This window comes from Ailuropoda melanoleuca, chromosome 11, assembly GCF_002007445.2.
Source record: "Ailuropoda melanoleuca isolate Jingjing chromosome 11, ASM200744v2, whole genome shotgun sequence".
In the NCBI taxonomy this organism is placed as follows: Eukaryota; Metazoa; Chordata; class Mammalia; order Carnivora; family Ursidae; genus Ailuropoda; species Ailuropoda melanoleuca.
Window position 1 is genome coordinate 91,043,374 of NC_048228.1, and position 18,935 is coordinate 91,062,308.

General features: G+C 39.7%; 1 protein-coding gene across 1 annotated transcript in view; it reads left to right on the forward strand.

Moving 5' to 3' along the window:
• SEPSECS (Sep (O-phosphoserine) tRNA:Sec (selenocysteine) tRNA synthase) overlaps positions 1 to 16,459 on the forward strand; it is a 39,648-nt gene extending 23,189 nt beyond the window's left edge. Inside the window, exons 9-11 of the mRNA XM_002929966.4 lie at positions 7,838 to 7,931; positions 9,694 to 9,784; positions 11,201 to 16,459. Of these exons, the coding sequence (XP_002930012.1) occupies positions 7,838 to 7,931; positions 9,694 to 9,784; positions 11,201 to 11,504 (489 nt within the window). The 3' untranslated portion in view covers positions 11,505 to 16,459. The remainder of the gene's footprint in view (positions 1 to 7,837; positions 7,932 to 9,693; positions 9,785 to 11,200) is intronic.
• The last annotated feature ends 2,476 nt before the right edge of the window (positions 16,460 to 18,935 follow it).

Here is an 18,935-nt window from a genome sequence, read left to right on the forward strand (position 1 = left end):
CTGATGAATCTCATGCACATCCTAGTTTGAAACCCATTGTTTTGGGGGCACACAAGGTCACTGTATCTATAACAGAAACTTGGAGAAGAAACATAACAGTGTCCTAGCATTTTAATACATAGGTAGATAGTATTTTATGGAGTTTGAGACAGACTGCATAACTATCCTAAATATCAGAGCTTAATAATACAACTTGTTAGTTATCTCTTTATTTCTGATCTTTTCAGTTATCCTGTTTATAGTCTTATATTGTTGCTGCTCTTTACCTTACAATGATCCCTCTGCAGATTTGGCTAAAAACTCATTTTTGGAATATATAATAGCTCTGATAAGACTATTACATAAAATTTTAAGTTAGATATTTATTTTTTAAATTTTTAAAAAAATATTTTATTTATTTGACACACAGAGAGAGATCACAAGTAGGTAAAGTGGCAGCAGAGGAAGAGGGAGGAGCAGGCTCCCTGCTGAGCATAGAGCTTAATGCAGGACTCAATCCCAGGACCTCGGGATCATGACCTGAGCTGAAGGCAGATGCTTAACCCACTGAGCCACCCAGCGCCCTAAGTTAGACACTTAAAGATTATTCTTTAAAATGTAGATAGAAACTTTAAAACTTTTTATATACTGTCATTATTGTATCAAGCAAGTGTACTATTTAGTATTTCCTATTTCTGTTCTTCTTGAATTGAAACTGTATATGATAACTAGTAATCTTATATATTTGGTCTAAGCTACACTAGGTCTTGAGTGATTTTGTAGTTAAATTTACTTAACTAGCAAATTAAGCCGATTATCTGAGTGCATGCCCCCGGAAATCACCATCAGGTGTCTGAAAGGAAACTTAGTCCTTGCTTATGGGTAGTGGGGGAGACTAGCACCCACCTTGGAGTTTGCATCCGTCCCTCTGTTCTTCGCTCCTTTGCTTGATACAGTAGATGTCCATCAGATGTTTGTCGAATGAACTCATGCACGGTATTTGGGAACACCTAGGTTTTGTTTTGTTTAGTCATCTCTTATTTTACACAGAATAAGTATCTTTCTGGGAAATTAGAAAGCAGATTGACTTTTTGATACTGACTTACAGTATGAATTAGATTTCTCATAGAAATATTTCTCTATATGGTTATAATTGGAAATTTGTGAAAAGAAGTGAGTGAAAATGGTGATGGCCTATTGTGTGTAACAGGTACTAGACTTCTGGGAGTTGGTCTTTCTCTCTAGTGGATACTCCTCTTCCTTTTTAATTTTTTATTGTGTTATGTTAGTCACCATACAGTCCATCATTAGTTTTTGATGTAGGGAGGTACTCCTCTTCCAAAATAATTTCCTTACCTTAGGATTTTGGAATTGTTGATTGGAGGGGCACTCTGTCATCTTTTTGGAATCTAAGAATTTCTGTGATGCCATGGTTCTTCTGACTTTTGATATTAAGGTTTTGACTTTAAACTTTTCAGCTACTTTTAGAGGACTCCAAACACCCATGCATGTGTACATTTTGCTTAGCATGAAAGAGAATCCACCTGCTTTGGGCATGACCTGTAGGAATATATGCCTTAACTGCTAAATAGCCCAGTTTTGCTTCTCACTGGGACTCTCTTAATCACTGTATAAATACTTCATGGGCAGATTTTATGTTCTAGTGACATTTATGAATTGGATGGCTCCATTTCAGATGTCAAGAGGAAACCTCTCTTTGTAACATCCAGAACTTTGTTCTTTTCCTTTTATCTAGATGGAGTAGAGTAGAATTCACAGGGATGGGACAAGAATAGGATTATAGCTACAGGGTATTAGCATGTGTCTGTTAGAGTCCTGCCAGCTAATGTTATTATTTTTTAGTTATTTTTTTTAAAGATTTATTAATTTATTTGAGAGAGAGAGCATGTGAGTGTGAAGTGGGGGGGGGGCAGAGGAAGGAGAGAGAATCCAAGCAGATTCTGCACTGAGTGCAGAACCCTCCGTGGGGCTCGATCTCATGACCCTAAGATCCTGACCTGAGCCAAAACCGAGAGTCGGATGCTCCACCGACTGCGCCACCCAGACGCCCACTAATGTTAGTTATTTTAACCTGAAAACTCTTTTAGGAGGGAAAAGTACGTGGGTGGAAAGTCAGCATTTTTATTAATGTTTGCTGTGTGCCAGGAGCTCTGCGAGGTTTATTATATTCATTATTTCGTGTACTACTTAAAGCAAGTTTATGAGGTAGGTATTATCCCCATTTTACAGATGAAATTGGGGCTCAAAGGTGTTAAGTACTTACTTAAAGTACAAAAAGTGCCAGAACTGCCACCAAAATCCAGGTCTGTGTGATTCTAAAGCCGCTGCGCTTCGTGTCTCACCGCTCTCTTCTCCCGCATTGAGGGGGTGCTTTCCCGCTCTGGGCTAGGCATCGCAGCCATAAAAATGATGATCTCGTGGCCCTCTATTCTTAGCGACTAGAGGTACGTAAAACCCCAGAGGTTCTAATATAGTAATTGGTTTTATTTAAAATTCTTTGTATAGAATTTACTTAGAGACTACCTGAAGTAATCTTCAAGGTGGTAGAGTGCTCCTTCGAGAACTCTGTCATTGTAAGTGACTAAAAGTTTACTCTTTAACAACTTCATTCAACAGGCGGATCTTTTCACTGAAAAATGTGGATGTCCTCGAAAAACCATAATTGCATATATGTAGCATAAATATTGTTTTTTTATTGGATTTGTTGCAGAAGTAAGGGCCTCTTTTGTTTAAATGGACTTGCTTTTGAACTGTGGAAATTTAATCGTGATAGTTTATCGGTTCAGCTCTGGAGAAGCTGAGGTAAAGCTATTTTGCTTCAGCCAGAGCTATTTATATACCATCACTGAGAGCTCTTTTTTATATTATCGGTGTTATTGCGTACTAAAAAAGGAGTGTTAAAAGAAAACTTAGGATTTTTTTTTTATTCTGTGCCCTTATTCACCACAATGATATTTTTAGAGGTTATTTCATCTAGCATATCTCTTCAGAAAGGGCTTTATCTTTTCACAGTAGAGGCAGACAAGAACTCAGCTTGAAGCCATTCCTTCTCAAGCCTTCTTTTTTGAAGGGTGAAAGGATCAGAGAGAGTGGAACTGTGTGTGTGAATTGAACCTCTGCCCTTAGCCCCTTCCCGATCCACACATCTTCACTGAGGGGAGAAAGGGCCATGAATTTAACTGAAGAGGACTTTAAGAAAAGGGGTTAAAATTTAAGACACCATTTCTATGAGTTTCTCTTCGCAAAAAGAAAGATCAGTCTTAGAAGTTTCCCCTCACTTCTGTTTGCTTCCGGAGAAGGCCATCGTTCTGCTTAGGTTTCCTTTTAGAAAAGTGCTTTGCTGAACAGGGCAAGCAGACAGTCATTCATCGTTGCAAATATCTGCTGAACTGGACAAGTGCAGAAGAGGTTTGACAGCAGATGGCGGCTCCAGCGGCTAGCATGTGTTAGCTGAGGCTCTGGAAGACAAGCTAAGTTCTAGAAGAATATCAGACTTACATCTTCAAACACTGTCCTATAACAAAACTAAGTTCGGAAACGAGTAGATTTGCCTCCCTAAAAGTGGAGTTGTTAAATCTCAACAAAAGTGTTGCATTTCAGGCCTGGCTATGGGGCCTCGACAGAAGAGTTTCTAGAAGTCATGCTTTAGCCTGAGATGCACGGCCTGCTGAGTGTGCCTGGGTCCTTTCAGCTGGCCACAGACAGAGCAGCGTCCGGCCTTTAGTATGGATATCTGCACATGGGGACCTCTGTGTGCGTGGATCGGTACCCACAGTCTCCTGTCTGTGTGCCCTTTCATGGTATTATACACGTGTTAGACCGCTTGTTAGGTGTCCCTTTTGATTTATTACCGACCCTATAAGACATATTACAATAATTTGCGAAGTTCTGTTTTCATCTTCTCTCGTAACATGAAACAGTGTGTTTCAGAAAACATGATTACATAAGACATTTTCCCTTAAAATTTAGTGAATTATGCACATTTGGGGATTATGGGGAAGGATAGGCTAAATGTTGGGCTTTACGACTGCAAATCAATTTGCAAAAGACCATGTGAAAGATAATGCTTAATATAATTCAACTTCCCTTCCATTAACATCTTGAACTATGGTGTAAAGTTTTGTATTTTTATTCTAGAAATATAGCTGACATTAGCATTAAGGTATGCAGTTTGGTTTATCTCTAGTGAAGAGTCTTTTAAAATTAAGTTAAATACAGCACAAAAGACATAGAAAATCAATAATATTTCATTTCTTTTAAGTAAGATCTTTCTATATACATTTATTTTGGGTACTTATAAATTTCTCCCTTTACAGAAGTATTTTATAAAAAATGTCAGTTATAGATTTAACTGTGGCAAAAAAAGTAGTGCCGGTTTTGTAGTACCTTTAATATATCAGGAAAAAACTGCTTAGCTAAGTAGTAGTGTAGGAAATAGTGGTACAATCTCCTAAACGATATTTTTTAAATGCAGTGATATTAATGGGAGAGCATTTAGGGCCTTGAGCTGTCAAATACCGTAGGATTCAGTGTAGTGTGCATTAAGATACTTAAGCTGCTTTGCTTATTGGATTACCTGCCAGAACCCTTTACCCAGAGTATTTGCAGATGGATGTGAACTTGACTCACAAGTATTTCCTTTTTGTCTAATAACACCCATACTAGTGATATGTGAGATTTAGTTACCTTTAGCATTATGTTTGTAGTCTCAAGATGTTAGCTGCAGTTAAAACTGAATTCTAGTGGCATTACAAAGTGATTACTAGAACTGGTTAAAACTGATTTGTTCAAGTATCAGAAATGGAATATTAGGGAAATCTCAGTTTTTTAATAGCCATGTGTGCATCAGTAAGTTTAAAAGCACCCTCTAGGGGTGTTAATAAGGAAACATTTCCTCTTTTTTTGGAAATAGCCAACTACAAATTAAGTACATATTAATTACTCGTCAGGCTTCTCTTAGTTTACAAGTGTGACCACACTGGCGATTACTGTGGCAGCCATACTGGGTAGCATAGTATTTTACGTTTGTCCTCACCACTGAATTAAGTATTTTGCTGTTACTGTTAGGCTGTTGCCTTGGAGTTCACCATCGCCAGGAGGACCGGCGGACCTATGTTTTCTACATAGGAGTATTGTCTGTCAGATTTGTTTCTGCTTATGAGAAGTTGAATTTGAGACTAAGAATTAAATGCANGTAGAAAACATAGGAGTATTGTCTGTCAGATTTGTTTCTGCTTATGAGAAGTTGAATTTGAGACTAAGAATTAAATGCAGATTAAGACTTTGGTGTGTAACATAGATGATGAAAAATCAGCAGTTAATATCTAAATTAAAATATGTCACTGCTTTTTTCTTTTTCAAGCAATACCGAGCATTTAAATTAGTGATCTAGTTACTTTATAGTAGTTGAAAATATATAAATGAGACCCAGAAATTCTGCTCATTAACACTGGTATAGTACTAAAAGATGACAAATTGTTCCAGTTGCCAGAAAAACTCTTGATTTCTGCATTCCATTTGATTATCTTGTTTCACCTTCTGAAGTGAATATCAGAATATTAGTTTAAGGGAGGGGCCAGGAAGTCTACATGTCTAAGAAAAGATGCCTAAACAGCTTTTTACAATTTGCAAATGGTGATAACATTTGCTCCTTAAATTTTTCTCTACACTTTTTTTTTAATAAAAGAGAAAGGCTTACTACGTCTAATAGTAACATTTCCTGGTAGCTTCATTAGGTATGATAAATATGGATGTTAACTTTTCTAATGTAAAAAAATCAGTTTATTAAATTTAGTGATCTAAGATTTCATAACTCTGACTTGCTGAGAGAATTGATCTTATAAAATAGCCTAAAAATTTAAGAATGACTATTAGTTTAAAATGTTTTCAAGTGAGAGTATAAAATATACCATGTTGGCAAGGGTAAAAATGTTTGTGGTCTTGGGACGCCTGGGTGGCACAGCGGTTAAGCGTCTGCCTTCGGCTCAGGGTGTGATCCCAGCGTTCTGGGATCGAGCCCCACATCAGGCTCTTCTGCTGGGAGCCTGCTTCTTCCTCTCCCACTCCCCCTGCTTGTGTTCCCTCTCTTGCTGGCTGTCTCTCTGTGTCAAATAAGTAAATAAAATCTTTAAAAAAAAATGTTTGTGGTCTTAAGTGGACTCAGTAATAATTAACAAACATGGTAGGACTTTTCTTAATCTTTACTTAACAAAAGACAGATTTAGTAGAATCAGACTAACCTTTACCTTAGAGAAAACTGAAGCAGTTTTTGTGGCCTTTGAAGTAGAAATATCATTTCCTGCTGTCTCTACTTGGGTCCAACTCTGTTGGCCATTGGCTCTTTGGTGTATCTTTAGAGTTTTATGTGTTTTGACGATGATTGGAGGAGGTCAGTGCAAATGGGCTTGAGGAAAGACTGACTTGGGCAGATTTTTATTTTAACACTTTAAAGGGCTTACTAGAAGAAAGTATACTTTTAGGTCAAACAGCTGCCAATTTAATATTTATTTACAATATTTTGTTAAACTACCTACCTACATGTGCACATGAAATTTTATACTTCTAAAATACTTTTATTTTCTATTAGATATACATTATTTTCCACAGTAGGACCAAGAATACACTTTTTCATTTTTAGTTGCTATATTCATCTGAGTTGATTAATTTTGAGTTTGTGCAATTTCTTAAAAAGGTTTTATTTTTTTAAAGAATTTATTTATTTGACAGAGAGAGAGAGAAAGAGCACAGCAGGGGGAGCAGCAGGCAGAGGGAGAAGGAGAAGTAAGCTCTTCTGAGCAGGGAGCCCGATTCAGGGCTCAATCCCAGGACCACTGAGATCATGACCTGAGCCGTAGGCAGACGCTTAACGACTGAGCCACCCAGGCACCCCTTAAGTTTGTGCAATTTAAAGGAAATGTATTTTAAACTACTTTTTCCTAAGTTACTTATATACTAGAAGTCTGGCACATTTTTCTTGGTGTCGGAAAACAGTAGTGAAGAACACAAAGTCCCTGCTGTTTTTCCCGTTTGAGTAGGTAGTCACAGGGAGTATTCATTTAAGCAAGTAAATGAGGTAATTTCAGATTGTGGTAAGTGTACTGGAGAACCCAGAATATGTAGTGGTTGTTGGACGGAGATTGGGAGTACATTAATAGGGAAGTCATAAAGGGAAGTCCCATGGAATGTTCTGGGAGAAGAACCGTCTGAGTTCAAGGGAAGCAGGCGTGAAGTTTCTGAGACTAGAAGGAGCTTGGTTTGTGCAGTGGTTGGAAAGGAGGCTGATGTAACCAGTGCTATACTGAGTGGGGGAATGACGGTTGTCCAGTTGGCTGTGTTGGCTGGGCTTGTTCATTTGGAGCCTTATAGGTAATCCAGAAGGGAGTCAGTCATTGGGAGGGACATGATCCGATTTACGCTTTTCAAAGACTACACAGGGCATCTGCATGTAGAACAGATTGTAGAGGGGCAGGAAAGTTGGCAGAGAAATCATTTAGAATCTTTGCTCTGGTCCAGGGAACAAGCTGATGGCTGCTTGGACTGGAGTGGTCACCCTGGAGGTTCTGAAAAGAGGATGGATTTGTGATGGATACATAATAGCCCCAAAGCAGGAAATATGCTGGTCCTTTGCCTTCTTTACCTAAACCCTGTGGCTTCTGATAGTTGTGGTAGTTTCGAATCTCACTATATTGTGTCAAAGGAAACAGTTGCTCCTAGGGCACATAGATGAGTTAATTTACAGCACAGACATCACACCAAACAGATTTTGTCTTATTTAATCTGGCAGGTTACAGTAAGCATTTATTTGATTTTCTTTAAATGTAACATTTTGTTGTTGCAGGAAATATTTTTATGTTTGTCCAGCCAACTGAAGAAGCTGTCAGAAAGCTACAATGAAAGACTGTTGCATACACCTCACAATCCCTTATCTTTAGGTAATATATTTTTCTTAAGAAAAAAAAAATCACTGCTTCCTAACCCTCCCCAGCAGGGAGCTGGTATTTCTAGGAGTATGAATTCTTTCTGGTTACAATGATATTTCTAAATTCATTACAGTATTAATTTGAAAATGGAAAAAGCTTAGCCTTTAGAAATGCTTTAATATATTTCTGAGATTAAAAAGTATACACTGAAAAGAATCCAAATCAATATTAAGTATTATAATGCATATATAGAAAATGATACTTTAACTCTTGCTTCTAACCAAAATAATTTAGTCACTAGTAAAAACTGTATAAAAATTTTTTAAAAGTTTCTACCAGTTAACAAAACACCATAATATTAGAAATTAAATCTATATTGTTTTTAATGCTATGATTGTTTTCCTGAGTGTCTTTATGTTAGAGAACTCTGTATTTATGATAATTTCCCTTATATAAGGACTATATATTTTTGTCACGTAGTACAAGGGCTATACTAAATAGGTTAATGTGAATGTTGACTTTTATGCATTTAACTTTAAAGTTTCATAATTCTTTTGTGAATATATATAGTATAACATGTTTCATATTTTATGTATATCTAAGGAAAGCAAGGAATTAATCACTTGTAACTGAAGCCTTTTTCAGGAATAGACTTCCATGGAAAACCGTTTGCCACTGATGCATAATGAAGCCCACCCTAGTCAGTGCTTTGGTGGTTTATAATCTATGTAGGTGTTGTAGAAGATGATATGGTATGGTTTGAATCCCGGCTCTACCATGTACTAACCTCTGGACTCCTTTCCCCCATTTATAAAGTAGAGAGAATGATCCCTCACACTGTTAAAGAATGGTTGAGGGGCTCCTGGGTGGCTCAGTCAGTTAAGTGTCTGACTCTTGATTTTGGCTCAGGTCAGAATCTCAGGGTCAGGAGATCAAGCCCTGGGTCGGGCTCCACACTCAGTGCAAAATCTTGAAAAGAAAAAAAAAAGAATGGTTTAGATTATAAAGTATCTAGTATGGTAAGTCAGTCCTCAGGAAATGATAGCTAGTGGTTTTGGTGAGAATATAGTTCACCCACATAACCTCAGAAAGATAATTGTCATTTTCACATGCAGAAGTTGATCTTACTTAGTGTTACATGTGTAGTGAAAATATCCCACATTCTCATTTTATAAGTTCTTAAAACATGGTTGAGTTTGAATAAACTGCCATATTGATCATGTCAGTGTTCCATCTTTAATTGGAAAGTTCACTTTTTAGAAGGGTGATATGGAAATTCTGTTCTGATTCTGAGTGTGTTAATTTGTATTAACATCTTTTTGTCTGATAGGCAAACAGATCCTCACTATAATTTATTAAGTGCATTAAAATGAAATCATGCCACTTGACAATGAATAAAAAGTAATGTCTTCATGCCAGTTACAAAAAGTATACGATTCCTTTTGTCTGAGGTACTTAGAGTAGTCAGAATCCTAGAGACAGAAAATAGAAGGGTGGTTGTGGGGGGTTGGGGGGGAAGAGGAGAATGGAGAGTTATTGTTGAGTAAGTACAGTGTTTCAGTCTTGCAAGATGAAAAGAGTTACGGGTTTGAATGGTGGTGGTGTTTGCACAACAGCGTGAATGTGTTTAACATCACCGAAACGTGGTTAATATGGTAAATTTTGTGTGTATTTAAACACACACACAAGTAGGGTCTCCCATCATTAAGTGGTTATTTTTTGTGATTTTGTGCTGGTGAACCAAGGTACATTGGGATCCTTTTTTCTTTTTCAGCCATGACACTTAAGACACTAGGTGAACACCAAGATAGAGCTGTCACTCTGCTTGGCTCAATGCTTTTTACCAGACAGGTTTCTGGAGCCAGGTAAGTATGTGTGAAAGAGGCCTGAATTTATTTGGCTTTTCCAAAAAGTTAACTGCAATAAAGTACTTCTCCTGAACAGTCGTCCCCCGAGTATATGCTGAGCTCCATGCGAGCGTTCATCCTGAGTGAAGGAACGATGAGGTGGAGAGTGTGTAAGGCTATGCTCGCCCACCTGTGGAAGGCCTGCACTCGAAACAGTCTCAGAAGGATAGGGACCTTGTCTGTTCTCATGGACATCCAGAAACAAAGTTTCATCACCTCTCTGTACAAATTTTTATTGTTGTTTTCCTTTTTTCGATCATCTCCAGTGGTGTCACGTTGTGGTGATAGAAATAAGTCATCTTCGTTACTAAATTCAGATGAAAACATTTTTAAGGAAAAGCCCATTTCCTGAACCAAAAAGTTATGCAATTCTTGTCTAAGTACTGCCTTTGAAAAATGTACTTTTTGCTCTTATATGTACATGGCTTAATAATGAATTTCATTTTTCATTTTATATTTGATGAGGTCAGAGAAAAATGACTTGAAGAGAAATATCTTGCTCTAAGTACTCTTCTTTACGTGCCTCTATTAAAGAATTTCTCTCAGACTACCAGAGATTAGAGATGTCACATCAAAGGACAACGTTTTAGAAGAAAAAAAATCTTAGATTAATTCAGCTTTTATCTTGATGAACTATATCCATATACAGCATAGTTTTGACGCTTCTAAAATGGTTTTCTTGGCCTTGCTGTTAGTGTTGCCACTGTTGTCTTTTGGTTTAGGTTGATTTAATTGACTTATTTTTTTTAAAGTACTGTTAGAAATCTGCTTATATCAAATATGCCAATGAAATCAAGCTTAAAAAAATGCATGTGCCAATCCCGAATGTCACTGCTTGCTGACCACCACCCCACTGTAAGCAGTCGCAGAATTTTTGCTGGATCCTTGCTTTAAAACCCTCCATTGCACAGAACAGATCAGACAGGTGTAATTTCAGCTTGTTAATTATTGAAGGTGATACACGGCAATTAGTCAACGTGGTTTGACTTAGAAATTTCAGTATTCCATTGAAGGACATATGGGTGAAGTCAGATTCCATATTTAGTACAAAAAGAGAAATAATTTTCTTTTTTTCTCTCTGAAGAAGGTGCAAAGGTATTTGTGATTCCTGGAAGTTATAGCTCTTCAACGGAAAATAGTAAATGGTCATCTCCAGAGAAGATGACTTCCATCTTCTACAGAGAATAGCCATGTATTGTATAATTTTATTTTAAGGCTGCCACAGTCTATTTTCATAGGCCATGATTTATGGCTGTTTTTAAACTTCTTTATCAGTAGAGCTAAGGGCTTAGTAACACAGATATCTGTTGTTTATGGGTGATATTCTGTTAGTATCACCAGACATATTAAATTGCTAAATCTTTTCCCTTTCAGGGTTGTGCCTCTTGGGTCAGTGCAAACCGTGAGTGGCCACACTTTCCGAGGCTTTATGTCACATACAAATAATTACCCTTGCGCTTACCTCAACGCTGCAGCGGCCATTGGAATGAAGACACAGGATGTGGACTTGTTCATAAAGAGACTTGACAAGTGTTTAAAGACAGTAAGAAAAGAACAAAATAAAGAGAGTAATGCATCTGGAGTTGACAATTACGACAAAACTGAAGATGTGGGTATTGAAGACATGGCTTTAAAGCTAGATCATGTGCTTCTCGACACGTACCAGAATTCTTCGTGACAGGTGAAAGGTTTCTTCTTGATCATTTGAAAGAAGGGATGAGGCTGCAGTACAAGTAAGCAGTTTAAAGATGAGGCTTGAGGTTTTGGACTTGAGACTGTCACGGAGAATATTTGGTCAAGGTGTAGAATGTGGTCTGAGCCAGCCATTGATGACTGTTATGTTTTCATACTCTTAGATTGCCTCAAACATTGTGATCCTTAACCGATAAAATACAATCAGGATTTTTCTAATTGTTGGAATATTTGTCAATTAAGCATTATGATTCAGATAATTCTTATTAATGTGACAGTAAAATTACTTCTAATTCTTTTTGAAATGTGTAAGCTGCTTCCTCCTAACAATTTCCTACCATTCACAAATTACTTATGTTTCTAGTCACAGAGAATTTAGAATGATCTAATGCTACTATGTACAAGATGTTGACGTGTGTAAGGACACTCTGCCTGTGAAATGGACATTCCCCAGGGAAGCCGAGTCCAGGCGTAAACTTTAGTTTGCACTCAGTAGCCGTGGTTCTCAACTGGGGATGATTTACTTATATCTAAGCAACATCTGGGGACATTTTTGGTGGTCACAACTTGTGGCATGCTGTTGACATCTAGGGGTGGAGACAGGGGTACTACTGTCAGCAGCCTACAACGGATGAGACGGCGTCCCAGAACAAAGCCCCGAATCGCGGTGATACTGACGTCGAGCAATGCTGCTCTAAACCAACTCCTCAAGTGAAGTTTTCCACGGCAACTTTCATCGCTCAGTAGTGCTTCAAAGGAGAAAGCTCCGTGGATGTTCTCAGATGATACAGCATTAGATTCCTGAATGATAACCAGGGTCACCGCTTCTGAACATGAGTTTACATGGCACTTGTGCATTTTTCCGTGTGGGCAAGTGAAAGCTTTATTCCACTGTTTTTGCTTTAAGCAGGCTCTCATATTGGTTAGTTTGTTCAGGTGTTGTGCACAGTCATTATCAAGAGTGGTTAACCTGGGTATTTTTGAACATATTTTTGCTAGGGAGGTGAAGATGATATAGAAGGATAAACAGGTGTATTCCCCTCCTCCCCCCTCCCACATGCTCACTTTCATAGTCTGATATTCCAGACTTATTGGCTATAACAATTTTTGTGGTTTATTTTTAAGAAATAGACTAATGTCTCAGAGCCTGAGGAATTAGTGAAGCTTTTGTGTACGCCAGAATCCCAAAGCCGTATTTCTCAAGACCTGCTCGGTGGAGCGGTATTCCTATGAGATGCTCATGGGGTTAAAGCATTCCATGGGCAGATTATTTGGGGCCTTCGTAAACCTGCCTATCAGCACATTAAAGACTCTGAGAATTCCTTGGAAACCAACTGAAATGTGTCCTTATCCAAAGGTGGAACCCTTTTTTTCAATTAAATACTTACCGACATCCCACTGAACATGCTTTTGAAAACGCTGCAGTTGAGAATGTGGCCTTGGTTTCTGGGTTGTGTTTTTCTCTGTCGATTTGGTAGTGTAAACCATCTCAAACATGAGCTCAGAGAGATACTACTCCCGTCAGTGTGTAAGTTAAAATACTCTGACACTAGCTTGACCACCTTGGACATCAAGACTGTTGAGATAAGTACATAATTATCAATATTGTAAAGGTTACTTTTAAATTGTTGTATTTTTGGGGTTTCTGGTATTTTAGATGTCTTTTTTTAATAGCTATAGCAACACATTCTAGAGGAGTAAATCCTGGATTAAAAGGTGGTGTGAGGTGTTTTAGGTGAATTTAGGACTGAGTTGTACAACCAATAACGCGGAAGAGTCCCAGCCGTGCCTCTGGAGTCTGCAAGAGGGAACAGAGCAGTGTTGCAGATGAGAAGTGCTGGTGGCTCAGCTTCGTGTGCACGTGAGCCAGGACGGTGTTCTAGAACAAGTGATCTGTATCATGTGACCATCATTTAGCTTGATAAGGCTGGACGGTTTTCTAGAACAGGTGATCTGTACCGTGTGACCATCATCTAGCTTGAGAAGGCCAGACCGTTTTCTAGAACACGTGATCTGTACCGTGTGACCATCATCTAGCTTGAAAAGGCCAGACCGTTTTCTAGAACACGTGATCTGTACCGTGTGAGCATCATTTAACTTGAGAAGGCCAGACGGTTTTCTAGAACAGGTGATCTGTATCATGTGACCATCATTTAGCTTAAGACAGCCGGACAGTTTTCTAGAACAGGTGATCTGTACCGTCTGACCATCATCTAGCTTGAGAAGGCCGGACCATTTCTAGAACACGTGATCTGTACCGTGTGAGCGTCATTTAGCTTGAGAAGTCCGGAGGGTTTTCTAGAACAGGTGATCTGTACCGTGTGACCATAGCTTGAGACGGCCGGAGCTGAGGGACCAGCAAACATGTTCTCATCTGTGGTACGTCAGCAGTTCTTGGGCTTCAGCTGCTGAATAGATAATAATTCTAATTGAAGGTAAATTACACAAATCCACATGTGAATGATAGATGTGTTGCTAACATTTCATTCCTGGTGCATAAAATCAGCTGCAGTTTTTATGATTAGCTCTTTCTTTTCAGAGGTTTGGAATAGCAGTTCTGTTCCTGCTGGTTTAAATTTGACCTTGAGGTCCTGGAATTCACGAGAGTTTCTGAAGGGGTGCTCTAGGTTCTGCTAATTCAGGCTTGCCTTCACTTCCACTCCAGTGTCGTTTTCGCTCACTCTCGCCCACTTCCACGTATAAGTGTAAAAAAGTATGTACGTACAATTATTTTAAATTGCTGGTACTGATCGGTAAACCTCATAATTGGCCTTCATCACCCTTGAACTATGGCAGAGGGGCAACAGCGGATCCATTTCCTAATCATGACCAAAATAGGGTTTATGATCCAACTGGCCTTATTAAGGCTCTCAGGTAGAGTTCTGGAGTTTGGTTTTTAAAGTCCCTGGACTGTGGTAGTCTTCCCAGAAAAGAAAATTGAGTAACACACAATATTCTTTAGGTCACAACACAATGTGTTACACGCACAGTAGGGAAAGGTATTCTAAAGTCCAGCTCTCAGTTTGGCTCTTATGTCCTCTGTTGATGAATTCTTACTCTATCAGGGAATGATATGTGATACCAGCCTCAGGAGCTCCGTGTTCAACCATAAATCTTTCTATTTAGCTTTTTGTATTAGTTGAATGAAGTTATAGAATGTGAATTATTGAATACAGTTCTGTTCAGCCAATAGGCACTTGATATACAGAGTGGTAAATTTAAATATAAATTAAGTTTTTCTGATATTTCTCCCCAGCACAGAACTTTCCTGTGGTTCTGTTTCTGTAAGCACCCCATTGTGACTGTCATCGAGCCTAAGCTATAGGCTGTGTTTTCATTTGTGGACTGTTAGCCTATGATAGGCTTTAGTAAAATTTAAATGAAATAAAGACTTTTTTAACCAGTGATATTACATTAATCCTGAATTAGTAACTCATCATGAGAGTAAAATTCTTGTGTCCTTTCAAAGAGAATAGCCAACAGTTGACAATAACAGCAAACTGGTGAGTCTCGTTCGTGTAACACTCAGAGAAAGGTTTTGGCATACATACACATTTGGTGCACACAAAACTTGGGGTTTCTCTTCCCATTTCCTAAGATGTCCTAATTTCTCACAAGCCCTTAAATGATGTTGTTACGTTTTTGCATTCATGAGGTTGACTTTATTTGGAAACGAAAAAATAATCCAGTTTGTATACACAGAAGCCTGGTCCTCTCAGAAGTTAGGTACCCTCTGAATAAATTTGATAAAAACTGTGATTATGCTGTTAGCAGTTAAAACAAATTCCTGTAAGCAGCTTTTCTTTGTCTGTCACACTGTGTGGCTTCCATGTCTCTTATGGCCGCACTTAGTGTTCAGGTCTGAGACATCCCCACCTTGTCGCTCTGTGCCTTTCTCCTTGCTTTCCTGCTCCTTCAGCCGTATGCCATGTACACGTCAGGTGAGGAGTTTGGGGCTAATGAATATATCTCCATTATATCCCACCTACTCTTCAGGTCAATCTAAGGCCTTAGGCAAAATCTGGAAGTGTTTATACTGTCTTGTGTTTATCAAGCGGTGTCAACTTGAACTTGTAGAGAAATGTGAAGAAAAGCTAAGTTTCACTGTGTAATTGTGAGGGGACGCTACCTACTAGAATTGAAGCTGATGTCAGCCTGCTGCCCTGTACGTTTTACCAAAAGAAAAAGATGTTTCAAGAAAATAGTTTTGGTGTAGACTGTTTAAAAATAAAAATGAATTTATAGAATGAATTTATTACATGAAATAAATTTTTAAGAAATCATTGACAGTGCATTTCCTTATTTTACCTAATCATTGCTGCGGATAAAATTGGAAAGTACAGATAATGAACACCAAATTACTTGCTCATTTTTTGATTCAGTCAGGACCAATCAGCAAGGAAGGTCCTGTTTACAATGTGCATCATGAATCTCACGAGGTTCGGGGCTAGTTTGTTGTTGTTTAAAGAGGAAGAAATGACATTCCAGCAACTTTTGCAAAGGCTCTATTGACTATGGAAAGTTGGATGCATGGAAGTATTTCATCTTTTCTAAAAGAAACAATCTTTTATTTGAAAATAAAATGTATTACTTCCTTCTTCAGATTTCATTTTTAAATTGTGCTGTTTGAATTTTGCGGGTAGATCTCATTTGATTTGGAGCTGGATCTCTGCGCGGGTACTTACTAACCATGTGAGCTCACAGATTAAACCTCTGATTATCGGTCCTGTTATATGTGAAATGGGTACAATCTTACAGGATTGAGGATTAAATAAGATGATAATATGTGTAAAGATTTAACTCAGTGCCTGATACAGCACTTTCTGTTAATAACTGCTGTGATGTGCTACATAAAGTTAATGTACTAGATTTAAATTAAAATATATACATTTTATAGTTAATTCAGTAGAACTTTCTTTGAGGGGGAGTCATCAATGGATTTTGTCCCTTCTCCTGTGGAAATTAAAAAGTATGTGGTTGATTGTAGATGACCATCTTTTTTTTTTACTTTCAGAGTTTCTTTTTGTTTTGCATTTGCACTTGAGAATTATTTTTAAGAAACATATTTAAAATGCATTCACTATTTTATGCACCCGAACTCGGATCACAGCTCAGGAGAGGTGGACAGAAATAGTTCGTGCCACAGTGACTTCCACGATGGTTGTATTATCTGACTACAGTTTCGGGAATAGCCAGCAGACCCACAAGCATAGCGGTTCATTATCTTTAGCCCTGTTCTTAGATGACTTTCCACGTTCAGTAGAATGACTAACGGCTCCCAAATTTACATCTCTAGTAGACATCTTTCCTCAACTCCATACTCACAGGAGACTGCCCGATCGTCTCTCAGATGTGCTAGACCTTCATCCTCCTCACGCCAAGGGTGAATCCTTGATCTTTTCCCCAGAAAACCTGTTCCACCCACAGCCTTCCCCTTCTCCGTTGACTCTACTTCTGTTCTTTCAGTTACTTAGTCCAAAAACCTTGGAGTTCTCCTCTGCTCCTCTCTTTCTCACGTTCTATGTCTTACCCATCAAGAAATCCTATTGGATCTACCTTAAAAAATTATCCAGAATCAAACCCCTCCTCACCTCCTCCTCTGCTCCCAGCCACATGTGAACTGTCAGTGTTTCTGGTCTGGATTATCGCAGTACTCCCCCTCCCCACATCCCCCCCGAAGAGCCTTCCTGTCTTCCATCCATGCCTCTTTGCCGTAGGTTGGGAATGCAGTGTCCAGGGTAATCCTCTTAAGACCTGGATCCTCGCAGCTGTCTGCTCAGACTCTCGCAGTGGCTCCGCGTGCTACTGAGCAGAAGCCAGAGGCCTTGCTGTCCCCAGAGGGCATGTGGCCATCCTACCCCTGCCTCCTTTATCTTCCTGACTCTAATTCCTACGCTTTACCTTTGCCGCCTCCGCTCCAGCCCAACTGGCCGTCTTGCTGTTCCTCAAACACTACAGGCACACGTTGCCTTAGAGCCTTGGCTGCAGATATCTGTGCACCACCCCCCCCAACCTGGGACCACCTCAGCCCAGATCCTTGGCTAAATGCCTCCCCTGCTTTGTGTTTTTAATCAGAATTTTCCTTCTCAGTGATATCTACCTAGACTATCCTTTTTATTTTTTTAATTTTTATTTATTTATTTTTAAAAAAGATTTTATTTGAGAGAGCGAGCACATGGGCAGCAGGGGAGGGACAGGGGGAGAGGGAGAAGCAGACTCCCCAATGAGCAGGGAGCCCGACCCAGGGCTCCATCCCAGGACCCCAAGTTCATGACCTGAGGCAAAGGCAGATGCCCCAGACTAGATGCTCCTTTTTAATGCTATGATTTTCTCCCTCTACTTTTAACAGTGTCTAAAAATGGTCTTAAAATGGAGAGTGAGGCCTCAGTTTTACTGTGCATAGAATTTCCTGGGGTTCTCGTTAAAATGCAGATTTGAAATCAGTAGGTCAGGGTGAAGCCAGCATTTCTAGCAAACCCCTAGGTGATACTGATCCCGCGGGCCACGCTCAGGAGCAGAGGTCCAGCATGTTATGTGGTTTACATGTTTATTGTGCCCTACTGTTTGTCGGTCTGGTTAGAACATAAGCTAGATCCCGCTAGAGTGGGATCTTTGTTTTGTCTGCTCATGTATCCTGAACACCCAAAGAGCCCCTGGCATGTGACAGACACTCAAATATTTGTGGTAGGAAGGATTCGTTAGGCACTACTAAATATTTACATAACTGTATGTGGAATCCTGTCACGTCGGATCAAAACTCTCCTGTGGCTTTCCACTCCTTGTTAGAGCAGAGCCCCAAAACTCCTGTTCGTTGTGGCCGATGCAGGGGCCCTGCTCGGACCTCCCTTCCAGAAAGGACTAGCTACCAGGGAGTGCGCTTAGCTGACAGCCTCCCTGCCACGAGCTCGTCCAAGGTTAGCTCAAACCTCAGTTTTTGAGCCAAAGTCACACCTTTGGCCCATTTCCGAGCAAGGCAGTGGTACCAAGGCCTGGCTCTTTCCTCCTCATGGAGGATTCCTCGAAGAGGCCGTCTTTGCTTCAGAGCCCCCCACAGGGCGGGCTGAACTTGGTGGGGTCTGCACCGCAGTCTGCTGGCTCCCCCTGCCGCAGCCCGCCTGTCCGCTTGTCTTTGGCAGGCGTTCCTCCCCACAAACCCCTGTACTCTTAAGTACAAAAGGGAGGCACTTGTCTCAGCCTCTGCTTCCCTGAGAATCCAACCCACGACGCCTGTGGCCTCCCTCCGGGGCGCCCTCTCCTCCCCTGCCTAGCTTTCCCCTGGGCTCCTGGCTCTAAACAGACTGGCCAGACCGGAGGGCATCCCCTTACTACTATTTAAATAATACCAGCGCGGACTACGGTTCCTCATGAGGCGCCTCAAGCCTTCATCGGTTGGCCATCACAGGTTCTTACGTGGTCT